Source organism: Prionailurus viverrinus, chromosome D1 (genome assembly GCF_022837055.1).
Source record: "Prionailurus viverrinus isolate Anna chromosome D1, UM_Priviv_1.0, whole genome shotgun sequence".
NCBI lineage: Eukaryota > Metazoa > Chordata > Mammalia > Carnivora > Felidae > Prionailurus > Prionailurus viverrinus.
Window position 1 is genome coordinate 37607034 of NC_062570.1, and position 16669 is coordinate 37623702.

The 16669-nt window shown below is 35.3% G+C and overlaps 1 protein-coding gene and 1 long non-coding RNA gene across 5 annotated transcripts in view; one reads left to right on the forward strand and one right to left on the reverse strand.

Annotated features, from left to right (window-relative positions):
* LOC125176137 (uncharacterized) overlaps nucleotides 1-102 on the reverse strand; it is a 53630-nt gene extending 53528 nt beyond the window's left edge. Inside the window, exon 1 of the long non-coding RNA XR_007156143.1 lies at nucleotides 16-102. This is a non-coding gene — a long non-coding RNA (uncharacterized LOC125176137). The remainder of the gene's footprint in view (nucleotides 1-15) is intronic.
* Nucleotides 4-16669, forward strand: part of CCDC82 (coiled-coil domain containing 82) — a 34103-nt gene continuing 17437 nt past the window's right edge. For 2 of the 4 annotated variants that reach the window (XM_047877074.1, XM_047877077.1), the window contains exons 1-3: nucleotides 288-546; nucleotides 5184-5902; nucleotides 6381-6585. In XM_047877074.1, the coding sequence (XP_047733030.1) occupies nucleotides 5198-5902; nucleotides 6381-6585 (910 nt within the window). In that variant the 5' untranslated portion in view covers nucleotides 288-546; nucleotides 5184-5197. Of the gene's footprint in view, nucleotides 63-131; nucleotides 203-287; nucleotides 547-5183; nucleotides 5903-6380; nucleotides 6586-16669 lie in introns of those variants that run through there. The other 2 variants (XM_047877075.1, XM_047877076.1) reach the window with 2 other exon arrangements.

Consider the following 16669-nt stretch of genomic DNA (forward strand, 5'->3'; position numbering starts at 1 on the left):
GTCTGGAGAGGGTACCTGGGGCGGAGGCAAAGGCGGAGGCAGAGGCGGAGGAGCTTTGAAAGGTGAGGGCGCGGGGGCGGTGCAGGGCCAGCTCGGGGCGGGGACTCGCTCTCGCTCAGGCTGCTGATGGCTTATTAACTGAGCCGGGGAAGCCGCGCCTCCCGGCAGGCGGGGGAAAAAAATTCCCGCGGGCGCTGTCCGGGTGGGTAGGACTAGCCCCTTCTGCGTCTTTCTGCACTCCCTGCCCCCCTGGGCTGAGCTGCAGTGGGCCCGGCGTTTGTTTCTTCCGCTGTGGGGAAGTGGGCGGGACTGGTAGTGGGGAGCTGGAGTGGTGGTTTCGAGGGTTTCTGGCCTTTCCAGACCTTTGTTGGTTTTCTGGGTTGCGGAGCTCCCTTAGGGCCTGGGGGTTTGTGTCGTCCCGCGCACGTCATCGTGAAGTTCGGTCTAAGGGTACGGTTTCCCAGCTACCGTGCCCCTCTGCCCGAGGCAGAGTAGCGGACTGGTGGGCGTGCTGCGCTGGCTACCTGCGTCCCGTCAAAGAGCCAGGTTTGTAATCCGGAAAATGACTCTGGTGTAAACTGCAGAGAGGATCCTTCCTCTGCCACCCATCCCTGCTGGAGTTAGAGAACCACCTTCAGTGTTAAAGATTTTAATGAATACTGTAGTTGTCCCGGATGCGAAACTGGCAGGATTCACTCTGCGAAATTGTGGAGCATTGGCTCGTGATTCTAAAGGGGCGAATTATCTTTCTCTCTGTTATCTTTCCATTTCTTATTTCTGTCATGTTGTGCTGCCCTGTTTTCTACCAGTGGAAGAACTGTGATAAATGTATCCACAGCAATGTGAAAAGAACGTAATCAGAATTATAACACTGTAGCCCTTAAGTCATGTATTATGCCGGGTTATACTGGTGTTCCCAGTAATTTCATCAGGTTGTGAGCTCCGTGGAAGCAGAGGCCGTGTTGATTTCTTCTAGTAGCGCCACGCTCCGAGTCTGTGCTGGCATTCAATAACCATTTCTTTGGCCTCTTAAGGTTTTCTCTCCAAACTATCATATAAAAGGAAATGTCAGAGAGGGGTGTTGTTTTACAAATAGGAATGCATCCCTTCTGGTGAAATTTCAAGTAATGCCTGGGGTTCCATTGCTCTTCAAACCTTAAAAATGTAAACTGTCACCTGACAGGGCAAGTGATTCCTAGAATGAATCTTTTCTTCAGGATAAATTAACCTCAAAGCCTAGGCTACACGATATTTCCTTTGATGAGAAATTCAAGTAGCATCATCAAGTACCTTTGAGTTGTAGAATGACTGCCTGAGAGACAACAATATGGATTTTTACCTTTAATCTATATTCTTTGGCAGACTGCATAAGCTATGTATATGCTTTTTTTTTGGTTTTTGTATATGCCTTTTGTGTGATATTCACACAGAAGCACAAAGATGTGATCGTATTGATCTTCTTCATTTATTTAATGCTTTCTGTTTGGAGTTTCTTTGTTTTTCTCTTTGCCTAAAGGTAAGGTATTATTAAAGAAGCTTGATTAAATTCTCATTTCAAGAAATTGAGTGTATACTCAGCATATAAAGAAATTACATCCATTGCATGGATTCTTTTTTTTTTTTTTTTTTTGAGTGAATTCTGATGACCCAAGAGATGTCATTTTCATCAATCTAGCTTCACCTTCTCATTTCTCTCCTCAGGTTCAGTTCATTCACCCTTTCCCTCTGTCATCATTCTTCCCTCCCCAGCTAACATTGTAAAAGTATTCATAATTTTAAAAGAGAAGCCAAGCACATTTAAATTATCTTCTTTTTCAGTGACAGCAATTTTGAAATATGAGGAGAGACCCTGGAAGTTTGGCAGTTGGCCACATGAGACTTGATTTATATAAATAAAATTTGTTTCTTCAAATATTCAATACTGCAGTTTTCCAAAATAATTTTTTTTTTCTCCTTAGAAACTGACTTTTTGAAATTTTTACTTTTGGACTCAATGGGGAATCCTTAAATTTTGTGATCAGTGTCATCAATAAGATGGTAGAGGGAAGTCACAAATTTTCATTTCTTTTACACATTCTTTTCTTGCCTATTGGATGGACAATTTCCAGAAGTTACTGGCCTAACTCACGTGCACTAAAATTCTGTTACTATTTAAAAAACACTGTTTAAAAAAATAGTTTTTTTAAAAAGCATGTTTGTAAACTCTAAACTATTTTGGTGATTCTTTTATGAAACTAAAATTTAGCATGAATGAGAGATAAAATAATGACTTTTTAAAGGCATGGTTTTTACCACCTTGTACAAATATAATATTGGCAGCAGTCATTGTGTAGCACTGGACAGGAAATCAGGAGAACTGGTTTCTAATCCCTGCTCTGTCACTAACAAGCTGTATGATCTTCGGTAAGTCATTTGAACTCTGCGTATTTGGCTTTGATATTTATAACTGAACGTAGATAATATCTTCCTTTTAGGATCATTGTCAGGATTTAAAAACATATGAAAATGCGCTGAAAAATTACTATACATATAAGAGTTTTTAATAGCTTAACCATATGCAGTCAGATACTTTTACAGTGTCACATTATTAATCATTTCTACTGCTGTTGTAGAAGCCACCTATTGATATGATAAATGTCTTTTGACATGGTATAGTTTTGTGAGATAACCATCTAATGTACATGAAACTGCTTTTGCATATTAATAAAATCATCTTTCATTTAATGTTCCTACTGTTCACAGTTGCTTTAGTGTATCTACTGAAGCCATATTTGTCATTTGTTTTCATAAATGTTTTCTCATTCCTTCTCCCAGTTCAGATTTATTAGAAAGACATTACAGTGTAATGCACATGCATGGTTTATGCAAATTTAGCTCTATGTGCTTAAAAAAAAAAAACTTATTTGTACTATATGGCTTCACGATATAAGCTGCCCAGTTTGGTGCTTAAACACACACACACACACACACACACACACACACACACACACACACACACAAAACACCAATAATAGTAATCTGTTTACAACCAGGAGAAGAAACTGGATGGACCTGCTGTGAAGCAGTATGATATATAGTTTCAAGAGGAATATAGAAATTTTTAAGATAATTTTGACTACACAATTCTCATCTTGGCTGATTTTTAATATAAGCCTTCTGTAATTTGCAATCCAAGTGTAATTTCAACTAAGAGAATATTTTGTGTGTTGACTAAACTTTGTTAGATTGCGGTTACAATGCTCGATCTATCTTGTAGTGGTTACTGTCATAAGATCACATTTCAGGGGCGCCTGGGTGGCTCAGTCGGTTGAGCATCCAACTTCGGCTCAGGTCATGATCTCACAGCTCCTGAGTTCAAGCCCCGCGTTGGGCTCTGTGCTGACATCTTGGAGCCTGGAGCCTGCTTCGGATTCTGTGTCTCCCTCTCTCTCTGCCCCTAACCCACTCGCATTCTGTCTCTGTCTCTCTCAAAAATAAATAAACATTAAAAAAAGTCACATTTCAGCCTACACTATAAATTTCTGCTGTATGATCTTAGAAACCACTATGCTGATTTTATATGAGATATGACCATTTTAGAAACTGTCACGTTGCCTTTAAACATAACAATTTGTACAGTCAAATGAGTGGTATTTCTCCCACTTATACCCCTGCCTGTCCAAAAAAGGAATCATCTTGGAAAGGTATAAACTTGATCAGTGATACTGCCATTGCTCAAAATATTTTGGCATTCTGTTTTTGGATTTACCTTCAAAGTTACAGCATATTTAAAAAATATATCTGTAATGGTAATTAATGTTCAAGTTTTGAAGTTGGATTTCATTTTTGGAAGCTGCTAATAGTCCCTTATAACTGAGACAAATGAACAAAATGGGTATTTAAACCACTCTTTGGGATAAAAAATGGAGCGTGGTTCTTTTCATATTTTTATGTATTTTCTGATACTAAGTTTTATAGAAATCTCCAAGAATATTTTATGCCATAGTGTAAATATTGGAATAATTAGCCACATAAGGTGATTTCTTTGAAGGAGATAGCACTCAATAGAGTACTGAAGTTCTTATACATGTATTATGAGGTCAGTTTCATTACATTGTGATCATATGTCTATTTTCCTTAGCAACTACAAAAGTTCATATGTGTTAACTGTTTTTCTAGTTACATTACTTATCTCTAATTGTTCCTTTATTATATACTTGTGGCAATTTTAGTGGGGTTCACCCTTTTCTGAATCAGAAACTTACAGTATTTATTTTCTTCCCAATATCATGCCCTGCTTCACCATGAAACTTTATTTTTTCACCCAATTTTGGATTGTTAATGTTTTTTATTGGATTATATTCTGTCTTTAACTTTGAGTGGTTTAAAGCCATTGCCATTTTACTAAAGTATATAGAAGCTGCTGTCTTAGTAGATAGGTGATCTCTTAGTTTTGCACTGCTATCTTTTGTCAGCTAGTACTTTATAACTTTCTTCCTATAAATTTTTGACCCTTTATGTTATAATTCATGTCATTTCTGTTTAGAATCCTTTGCCTAAGGATGAATGACTCTGGTAACCCCACCCTGTTTTTCTATAATTGTCTCTCTTTTTTCCAGCATAAAGCCTTTCTTCACACCCTTTCAGTTGCACTTACTTAACATACCATGTTCTCTCTCAGTGCCAGAGTTTTGACCTTACCATTTTTACCTGCCTGAAATCCCTTTTTCTGTCATTCTTTTTGTCGAAATATAACCAGTCCTTCAGAAGTCTATCAGATCATATCTGTGCAATTAAAACTTCAGTGAAGCATTTGCTATACTGTTCTTCCTGCCTCTTTATAATTTTATTGCAGTTATTTTTATCTCTCATTTGGACCAAATGAATACCTTGCATTTTTCTTATTATATCTTTGTATGTTCTACCCATGGATGATAATCTTCTGGAGAACAGGACCACGGTTTTTCTGTGCATCCCTTTCAACGCAAGATACAATTCACAATTGATGTTCATTACAGTTTTTTCATAGCTGTTCAATAAATTATTTGTTGAATAACTGTTCTACTATCTTCACTCAGATATTTTATGTGATTTATACTGTTGTGAACCATTTTATAACACCAAATAAATATAGTTTACCATAAATGCATTCATTGTTGTGATCTGGTTATCATTATTATATTCCTAATAACTTTATTTTGTAGAAGCTTAAGTGAAAATGGTATATGTTAGAAGACACGAAACAAGGAAAAATTCTAAAACTCAAGAGCATGAGCAGAAATCTCGAGTTGATTGGAGGCGGACTAAAAGAAGTAGTATTTCACGGTTATTTGATAGTGATGAAGACCTTGACAGTGATGAAGAGCTTGACAGTGATGAAGAGCTTGACAGTGATGAAGAACTTGATAGTAACAAGGGGTTCGATAGTAATAAAAACCCCGAAAATGAAAGAAAACTTAGATTAATTGAAGTTGAAAGTGAAGGTAGTAGTAACTGTGAGCATCTCATGAACACTGGCAACCGTTCAACATACGAAGAAGAAAATAACAAAAACAAACCTAGAAGTTCTGACTCACCAGATCATGAAAAGCATTCCAGTCAAGAGGATGATGATCTCAACAAACACACTGGACAGATAATAGAGGAGGATTTAGAAGAAGAACACATCAAGCGAGGGAAGAGAAAAAGGATCTCCTCTGTTATGTACGACAGTGATGAGAGTGACAGCAGTGATATCCTAGTTCGAAAAGTAGGTGTTAAACGTCCACGTAGAGTGGTTGAAGATGAATGTTCTTCAGTAGAGATGGAGCCAAAAACACCTGAAAAAACTTTAGCTGCAAGAAAGCGAGAACAATTCCAGAAACTCAAAGAACTCTCAAAACAAAGATCTCGTCAGAGACGCAATAGTAGTAGAGATTTTGAGGTGTGTTATATTCTATTGGTTTTGTTACTGTTTTTAAATATTTTTTTCAAAGTATTTAATTTTTATAAAAAAGTACTGAGTCTGTTCTATTTCTCAATTCTTGAATTTATTTTTTTTAATCAAGTATCCTTGAACATGTTTGATTGCACTGTTGTGTCTAATATAATTTGTTTTATCATGAGCCTCAGTTCATCATTCTGTTTTAAAATTGAAAGACTGTTTAATATGGTCTTTCCTCTTTTTAACTTCTACTTATACTCTTAATGTCCATTTTAAACATTTTACATCATTTACCGAGGTATATTACCTTCTTACTAATTCGAAAGTTCGACATTTAACATGACAAGATTTTTTTAACCTTAAAATATGAAATTAATTTCCATGGGTCATTGGTTTAAGATTTAATCTTTTAATTTTATATCCATACTGACAATTTAAAAGTACAAATTTACTGAAAGGTATGTTCTAATTTAATCAGGACTCTGAAAAGGAATCCTGCCCAAGCAGTGATGAAAGTGATGAGGAGGAGGAAGAAGATGATTATGAATATGATGAAGATGGAGATGATTATATTATTGATGACTTTGTAGTTCAAGATGAGGAGGGTGATGAAGAGAATAAAAGCCAGCAAGGAGAAAAATTGACTACATCACAACTGAAATTAGTAAAACAGAATTCTCTTTGTAAGTTAAATATCAAGAAATTGTTTTATGACTTGCTCTAATTGTAGTATTATATCAAGTATCAAATTAGCCTCTTACTATCATGTTCTAAGTCATTGACTGGGAACTATGGTTTTATTTTTAGATAACTTTGTCACTCTGATAACAGTTTATTCTAGTAGTTTCAGGAACCCTATACACTCTTAAAACTTATTAAGGATCCTGAACAGCTTTTGTTTCTGTGGGTTATAGTTATCAACATTTACCATTGTAGAAATACAAAAGAGATATTTAAAATATATTTAGTAATTAATAGGCTTTAACAATAAGTTTGTTACATGTTAACATAAGTAACATTTTATTTTATTTTATTTTTGAGAGAGAGAGGCAAAGTGAAAGCAGGGAGGGGCCGAGAGGGAAGGAGACACAGAATCAGAAGCAGGCTCCAGGCTCTGAGCTGTCAGTACAGAGCCCAATGCAGGGCTTGAACCCATGAACACAAGAACATGACATGAGCTGAAGTCAGACCCTTAATTAACTGAGCCACCCAGGCACCCCAACATAAATAACCTTTTTATTAAAAATAATTATTTTCAAAAAAATAAGAATGGCATTGTTTTACATTTTAATAAATGTATTTAATACCTAGCTTAATAGAAGGCAGCTGGGTTCCTATACCTGCTTGTGCATTCAGTGCATTTTGATGTTTTGATTGAAGTAGATGAAAACAGTTTTGCTTCACACAGATAGGTAGCTGGAAAAGGGAGAAAGATTTTAAAAGTATTTTAAAAATAATGTGGATATTCTTATTTGTCACTACACAATTAAACGAGTGATTGTTTCTTAAAGGTTAGTTGCAATATGGAATCTGAAACCATATAAATGAACTTTTAGTACTCACTTACATTGCAGTCCATTAGTCTGTCTTGCAGTTTGAATGGATCTTTTACCCATATGTGATTTTGTAACATCATGCATTAGTCATTTGGAAAATACTGATTCACTGCGTTACGTAGATCTTCCAAATGTTGACACATTTCATTATATGATATTTTTGAAATCACGTTTGTTAATATTACCACCAATCCCATCAGAATTTTTTTTAGGTATGGGGAAGCTGTCAAGTTCACAGTAATAGCAGATACAAGTTTTCTAAAATTCTAACTTCTATAAAAATCTGTTTCTTAAACCTTTGGTAGTAAATACTGTTAGTTCTTGAAATTACAGATTTCCTTTGCTCATTTTTGAGAAAAATACTTAACAACTGCCTGAATATTGTTTGTCAGTTCATTCATTTTCTTCTTTTCTTCCTTCCTTTGTTCCTTTCTTTCTGTTTCTTCTTCTTTTTTTTTTTTTTTTTTTTTTTTTTTTTATGTAAACTCTCGGCTTGAACTCACAACCCTCAGATCAAGAATTGCATGCTCTACTGACTGAGCCAGCCAGGCACCTCTGTCAGTTGCTTTCTCAAGTAAAAATGGTGTTTCATGATAAATGAGGGTTTCTCAGCTCCCAGTTCAGTTTTTCAATCATATGCTGTGTGGAATGCAGCATAGGTGCCCTATGCCTACTTCCCATTTCATCCCATTGAATACTCAAAAGATGTATATTTGAGACTTAATAAAATTCAGTTTTTACTACTTCATCAAGGACATTCTTAAGTAAACGTAGCTTCTTACTGAGCGTATAGCAATGAATCAATCCTACAGTGGTTATTTGTGGTTTGCTTCTACTGCCATCATTCATGTTAGGGAGCCATAACTGCTTTACCCGTAGTTCCTTTTGTACACATCAGTGAAAAGGTCAACATGGTAAAAACAGCATGCTTATCTTAGTGTTACTGTTTTGACCTCATAGATCTCCTTAAATGGACTTGGGGACTTCCAGGTGTCTACCATACTTTGAGAACCATTGGTTTTATCAGGCCTATTGAAGTATCAGTGAAACTTCTCAGAGATTAGAAATTAGGATTCTTTTCATACAGTTAATTAAACCATAAATAATAGGATCCTGACAATTCAGGGTGTCTTTAAATGTGCATTTTTCTAATTCCTATAATTGTGCATAAATTTGAAGATTGTTTTTAAGGTGTTTTACAACTCTGGTAGAAACAGGCTGTTGAGTGAATACATTTTTATTTTTTTCTTCAAGAGTGCATTCTTTCTGATTTTTTTTAAATGGGCATATTTACTAAAATTACATGTAATGTGGTTCAATACCAATCTCATGATTTATAATAAAATGGTAGATTGAGGTATGAATAAAATTTCAAGACATTTATCAGTGATAGAGATGCCAGTGATAGGCATCTATATTTTGAAAGTCAATGACTATTTTCCTTACGTCAATAGTCACTTGGTCACTTGCCACTTGGACACTGAAAGTTTAGGGAAACTCAATTAGGAGATACCCCATCATTCTGGATTATAATATCTAGAATGTGATAGAACATTTGCTCAGTGATACCCATTCATACCTACTCCTGCTAATTAATCAAAATCAAAATCCAGCATGGGGGAACTATTTTTAACATCCTTCTCTATCCTACATCTCTGTGTTTGTTTTTTTAAGGGACAATTTTAGATTTACTGAAGAGTAGAAACTACAGAGAGTTCCTATCTAACCCCACTCACACACAGATTTCCTATAATTAACATCTTGGATTAGTTTGGTACACGTGGTAAAATTGATGAGCTAATATTGATACGCTATTATTAACTGTACTTCATAGTTTATCTCCGGGCTCACTCTCTGTGTTGTACATTCCATGGGTTTTGACAAATATATAATGATGCAACAGGTATCCATTATTACAATATCATACAGAATAGTTGCGCTCTCCTCAAAATCTCCTGTGCCCTACCTATTCATTTCTCCCACCCTCCCCTGAACCCCTGGCAAACCACTGATCCTTTTAATGCTTCCATAGTTTTGCCTTTGCTAGAATGTTTTATTGTTGGAATACACAGCATGTGGCCTTTTCAGATTGAATTTATTCACATAATAATATGCATTTAAGTTTCCTCCATGTCTTAATGTGGCATGATAGATTATTTCTTTTTATCACTGAATAATATTCCATTGTATGGATGTACCACAATTTGTTTATCTATTCACCTGCTGAAGGACATGTTGGTTGCTTCCAAGTTTTGGCAATTATGAATAAAGCTGCTATAAATATTCGTGTGCAGATTTTTCTATGAATGTAAGTTTTCAACTCACTTGGGTAAATGTCAAGGAGCTCTGTGCTTGCTTTTACTACTAAGTATCTCCAACTCAGAGAGATGAATCTTATTTTTTATGCAATACATTTTATCTTGTATGTTCTTAATGGTAACTTCTGGCTTTATCATTACAAGTTGTCTTTTCTCGACTTGTAACCATATTCATGCCTTTCCTCCCTTGAATTGATATGTTTCATTAACCACTATTCTAAATTTTATCCTTTGTCAAGTTTCCCATTAACTCTATGCCCCATCCAGTGAAATTGCTCTCATTAAATTTAGTGATTACTTCCTAGGTGCCAAAATATTTTCCAGTTCTTATGCTAACTTGGTATTGTTATGTGCTTTGCCACCATCAATTGACCACCCTCCCTTTCAGAAAGTTTTCTTTTTAGCCTCTGTGGTCTTGTCTTCCCTTTATAATATCGCTTTCCTCTTTTTCCACTTGCCACGTAAATATTGATGTTTCTAAAGGTCATCCTCAAATTCCCTTGTTTGTGTTTCAGGCAGTCTCTCTCCCATAACTTTTGCCTAGTATACCAGCAAAAATTCCTAAACTTCTATTTCCAGCACGGATTTCTCCAAAGCCTAAGGCACATTTTTCATCTTCTTATTGAACATTTTCACCAGTGTCTTTCAGATACCTCCAACTCAATCAATATGTATAAAACTAAATTATTGACTGGTAACATTACGGAGTTTTGGGGTGGTGTAGAACTTAATTTTTGTTTATTTATTTTGGTTGTTGTGGTTATACAACTTTATGCATCATAGAATTGTACACCAAAAAGAGTGAATTTTGTGCTAAAAAAAAAAAAAAGTAAAAATAAAGGGACCCAAGTAGGCATTCCCACTCCAAAAAATAACCTCAATGGCTAATCCACTTCACTTCTCTTTGCATTTTTCATTCCCTTTAAAGTTGATGTTATATTGTAGGAACTTATTGTTAATTCAATGGATGGATGATTAAGATAAATATATTGACTGAAGGCTCCTGGGTCTATACTTCAAGACAGAGAAATATAATTTCTTAAAACATCAGAGAAAAAAAACCCATATACTTTAGAGTGATAAATTATGACTTGTTTTTAATACTTATCAATGTTTATACCATTTACGAATATAACAAAATTAAACAGGCAGTTTTCAATTTGTCAAGGGATTATGTTCTAGAGTTGCTGTAGGTTGATTCTTACACTTCAAAAATATATTTTCTCATTAGGGTAATAACCTATATGATGAATGATCAACACTACTCTATGGCCTCAGGCTGTAATTAGGCTAGTATTCCCAAATTAATTCTCCCCCCAACCTCTATAAGAACACTGACCACTCCTCATAGTCAACATACGATCACTATTTGGGAGAAACATTTTCTAATTCCAAATTCAGTACTCAGGTGAGAATCACAATCAGTGGCCTATGCAATTGTACATTTTTGAAGAGAACAGTTCTATCTAGAGGAAGACATTTTGTCACTTCCTCATGTGCCATTTGGCTCTGAGAGCTGCATCTGTAACACCTCAAAATAGTGCCCTTTCCTGCTACATGGTTGAAGCCATTGAAGACAATCATGGTCTTTTTTTCCTTCTCAGAAATCCCTGTATTTCTCTAAATTTATTTTGAGACTGCAGCTCCCAGAAGAGATATTATAAAAAGTAGAGAGATTGACCGGCAATGGTCCATTGCATTCCAGACCTACAATGTTCACACACTAAGAATGTTATCCACAGAAAGAGAGGAATAATCTTCAGATTTGTGGATACTGACGATTATATTATTTTTCCAGTTCTATCACATATTCAGAGTGACAGAAAACAAAGTATAGACAGAAGAGTACATCTCAGTCTAGTCATCTACTGTCTTGCTGGATAAATACTTGCTAGAATACTGGAAATTAGATTAGAAATGAACATTAACTTAGTCTCCATGTAGCTATTAAAGAGAATAATTCTATCAACATAATGCAGTGTGTGCCCGAGAACAGTCTTGTAGGCATTTACATTAAATATTAAATCCTAGAACTTTCCTTCTTTTGTACAATAAGTAAAAAGTACCATTGAAATCATATTGTGGCACAAGGGAAAAGTAACGTTGCCCTATAAAGACTTGGAGGAAGAAAATATCTGTGAAAAATGTTTCAGAAGAAAATGATATCAAGCATTGCTTTGCAATCTGTGAAAAACAAATAGAAACTCATAAAAAGAGAACAATTTGAGATGAAATAGGGCTAAGATAAGTTGCCAGAGAATTAAAAATATAAAGTCAGAAGTAAAATCTATATTGAAAGATGTAAAAAACTGAATTAACAGTACAGAAAATATCATCAATGATATGTAGGTTAAATCCAAGAAGTTCTTTTGGAATAGAGAAAATGAAAACAGTTCTGAGGGAGAAGATAATACATAAAGGAATAGAAATGATCCTATTTCACAAATTTCAAGGTGGGGGGGGGCGGAAATGCAGAATAAATGGAAACCTAAAGGAAGAAAATTCTATAGCTTTAGTGGGATACGTAAAAGATTTGAAGTGCTAAGAGATATAGCATGTTTCTGGATGGAAGGACATATGGAAATGTGAACCTTTGGGAGAAAATACAGTTGAGTTGCTGGACATGCCCATTTATGCAAATTAAGGAGGCTCACATCCTAATAAATTGATAAAATAGATTTGCAAATAGACATTTGAAGGAAACAACTTTTCTGATTACAAGAATGAAGAAAAGTTATCTAGCCATCCTTTTTAGGACCATAAAAATGGTTTAATATATTAATTGGTTCCAGGTTCCATTAATATGTCAAAAGAGAAAAAATAATGGCTTAATTTTAAAAGATTCTAAAAAGCATCTCATGAAATTCAGTGCCCATATCTAGTTCAAAAACAAGAAAATAAGTCTCAAAAATAGTAATATGAGCATATGTCCTTTACAAAACAAAGAATATTTTACATTAAGAGAATATATATTTATAATGAAGCGCTAGAGATACTGTCAAAGAACAAAAATGTCCTACTTTGTTCTAGATGTTGTGAACAATGTAATAAGACAAAGTAAAAGAAATACAACTTTTGAAATGGAAAAGACATTACTTGAACATAATGTGATTTTATATATACATGCATACAAGCTGTAAGTTTCTGACTTATTTAGCCAGGGATATAAAAGTTAAGAGAAAGGATATGAATACATTGAGAGCAGGAGTAGATGCAGCATATATTTCCATAGTTTTCTTGTGTTCTTTTTTGCCTGTTGAGGGGGACATGTTAGGGTAGAAAGAGAACTCAATTTCTTGCTCTGCCTCTGCTTTCTTACAGTAGGCTTATACTTCTATTTCAGAAGAAAGTACACCAACAATCTCTGTGCTTCTACCTAAGAGAATATTTATAAACATTCTCTTGGTTCTTGAAATAAACTTAGCACTAGCAAGACCACATCCTTCTCAGCGTTGGGGGAGAAAGCAGAGTTACTGCCCAGGTATTCCCGAACAGTATCTCCCTCTATCAAGCTCTCTGATGTGTCAGGAAGCTCACTTTCCACAAATATCTAAGAGAATCTTTTGGGAATTTGCAAAAGACCTCAGAAAGATGACCAGATTCACAATGAATATGTAAAATTCAGTATTTTCTTACATGCTGTCAATAATTATTTAAAAGATCTAATAAGGGACAATTCCATTTATAGTAGCAATTAAAACAAAGTTCCTAGGCCTAGTCTTAGGAAGAAAAGCATGACTTTATAGGTACAAGAATAAACCTTACATTGAAATAGCAAAGGAAACATGAATGAAAGGAGAGACGCACCATGTTTCTGGAAAGCAATAAATAGAACAAGAAATTATTTCTTCGGAAATTAACTTTTTGATTTAACTTTGCAAAACAGTGCTGAAGTTCACTTGGGGAAAATATATGGGAATAAATAAAATTAGACAACAAACAGAAAATTAGAAGGACTTCCCCCACCAGATATAAAAATTTATCAAAAAATTCCAGTAAGTAAAACAGTGTAGTACTGGCATGGCAGTGACAGGTCATTAAGAAAGGTACACGGTGCTGGTACAAAATCTTGGCATATATGTGAAACTAAAACATGATAAAAGATGCATGGAAAATCAACAGAATGAGCAGCGTATCCTACAATTGAGTATGGGGAAATTATCCCAAGATTAAACTACCTTGGAAAAATCAAGTTATGCACAGACACAAATACTGTTGATTTTCTCCTGTATCCTTTTGCAGTTTTTTAATAGTCATAGAAGAAAATTTTAAATGATATTCCTTGGATATTCCACAGAAGCTCATCCAATATAGCGATTAAAGCACTGAAAAAAAAAAACAAAAAACAAAAAACCAACTCTGGAGGAGGTCTGAACTCTAATCCTGATTCTTCCTCTATCTAGTTTTGTGACCTTGGGTACATTATTTCATAATTGTGTCATTTTTAAAATTTTAAAATGAGAGATTTGAATTATTTCCTCCAATTTCCCATCCAAGTCTAAATTCCGTGTTCTGAACAATAATATTATCAAACCTGACTACCACGCAGAACATCTACCTAGTGGATAGTCGCATGAAATCTGGAGTCAGACTGCTTGGGTTCCAGTGCTGTTTTCAACCCTCACTAGCTGTGTGATTTTAGGGAAATTTTTCATCCTCTTTGCATTTATTTCCTTAACTTTTAAAAATAAGCCAAGGGTATTGATAGTACCTCATAGACTTGTATTGAGAAGTAAAGCAATGCATGTAAGTGTATAAAACAGTGCCTGCCATTTATTTGCCTAATAAAATCTTTTTTTTTCCAATCTGAGATGCCAGGAGCATAATTCCTCCACCACCCATCCATTCACTCAAACACAAGGAAATTGAGGCCTTCCTGACTCTTTTCAAGGAGATACTGATGTCAATTGGTAGAACACAGATTTTGTGGTGAGGCAAAACTCTCGAGATGACTCTGATCCTCTGCCCTTTCTTTTTACTCCCAATTCTGAAGAAATGCCATCAGGTTCTTTAAAATAAAACAGCAGTTCCCAAACTCTACAGCAAATGAATAATGTTAGGCATTAGTACATTCGAAGACTAATAAATTCAGTGGGGTAAAAAATTCTATTTCAATTTGATAGCTCAACTTGGGAGCACAGGAGATGAATTTGATGTTTCTTTCCTCAACATGTCTGTTAATATACCTGGAACATTTTTCCTTTAATAGAGTTTGGGAAGTACTAGATAGAGTTTAAATGCATTTTAACACTCACAAATTAAATTATGTACCAACACTATATTATATCCAGAGTTTGATGAAAGTCTAGACAAAATTGAATGCTATTAAAGTATTATTTCATTTTCCAATTATCTTCTGATTTTTTTTTAAATTCATAAATGGTTGTGATCAGTTCTTTTGTAATTTATAATTGATCATAGGCCCTCTAAAGTCTACATGCCCTTGTGCAAATTATCTGCTGTAGTCTAATTTTATCACTGCTTTATTTTGACCACTTTAGTATCATAATAACATGTTTTCCTTTTTAAAAAATTTTTAATGTTTATTTATTTTTGAGAGAGAGAGAGAGAGACAGAGCGCAAGTGGGAAAGGGCAGAGGGAGAGGGAGACAGGAATCCGAAGCAGGCTCCAGGCTCTGAGCTGTCAGCACAGAGCCGAATGAGGGGCTCGAACTCAAGAACCGTGAGATCATGACCTGAGTCAAAGTCGGATGCTTGACCAACTGAGCCACCCAGACGCCCATAACATGTTTTCTTAAAAAAGAATGCATACTGGGGCGCCTGGGTGGGTCAGTCGGTTAGGCAGCCGACTGGGCTCAGGTCATGATCTCGCGGTCCATGAGTTCGAGCCCGGCGTCGGGCTCTGTGCTGACAGCTCAGAGCCTGGAGCCTGTTTCAGATTCTGTGTCTCCCTCTCTCTGACCCTCCCCCGTTCATGCTCTGTCTCTCTCTGTCTCAAAAGTAAATAAATGTTAAAAAAAAAATTTAAAAAAAAAAGAATGCATACTAAAAATTTTTCCTGAAGTCCAGAAAAAAGGTTATACAGCTGTTTTAGTAGCTAAAATACAAGCTAAAAGTTTCTCCATGTTAAGTCTTATTTTCATTTCATTTCAACAGAAAGCACATCAAAATTCAGTCATGAATGCTAATATAGGTCTTATTTTGCTTAAATTTATAATCAGGCATCTTCCACTTTTCCTAAAATACCCTAATATTCTTATAGGTGCCCATGGCAAATGTTCTGTGATGACCATTTGGGTCATGGAAGGGGTTATCTTTGATAGAGAATATTTCTACAGCCATAGTAAACCTGGACCCTAAAGTATTGGGAAATACAGGGACCTTCTGTTGTAGCCTGGCCCATCACAATAGATGATTCCATGGAGCACATTGGGTTAGTGGGAAGGTAGGCTTATATATTTGGTAGGAGAAAGAGAAGAGAGAACTTTTCTAAATTGATGTGGAAAATCCTAAATCTGGGACAGAGAAAGGGAAATCGAGTTTTTATAGCCATTGGAGTTCTGGCTAGGGTAATAATTTCCTGAACAATTTCATATGTAACATGTTTTAGAAAGAAGGAAAGTCAGGAGTTGCAGGTACATATTGAACAATCTACCTGTAGAAGTTTTCTCTTTTGCTCTCTCACTCTAATTATTAAGTTGATAATTAAACTTAGGTGCACAGGGGATGATTTGGGGCTTTTTTTTTTTACAACATATCTCTTAATATTTTCTGAACAGTTTTCTCTTAATAAGTTTGGAAAGTGAAGATTATTTTAAATAACAACTTGAAATTTTGGATTAGAAGCCAGTAAATCTGGAAAATGGAGGTTTGCTCAGTGACTAGAAAAGTCACCGAGGCAGCTACAAAATTAGGATGACTAAGTGATTTCT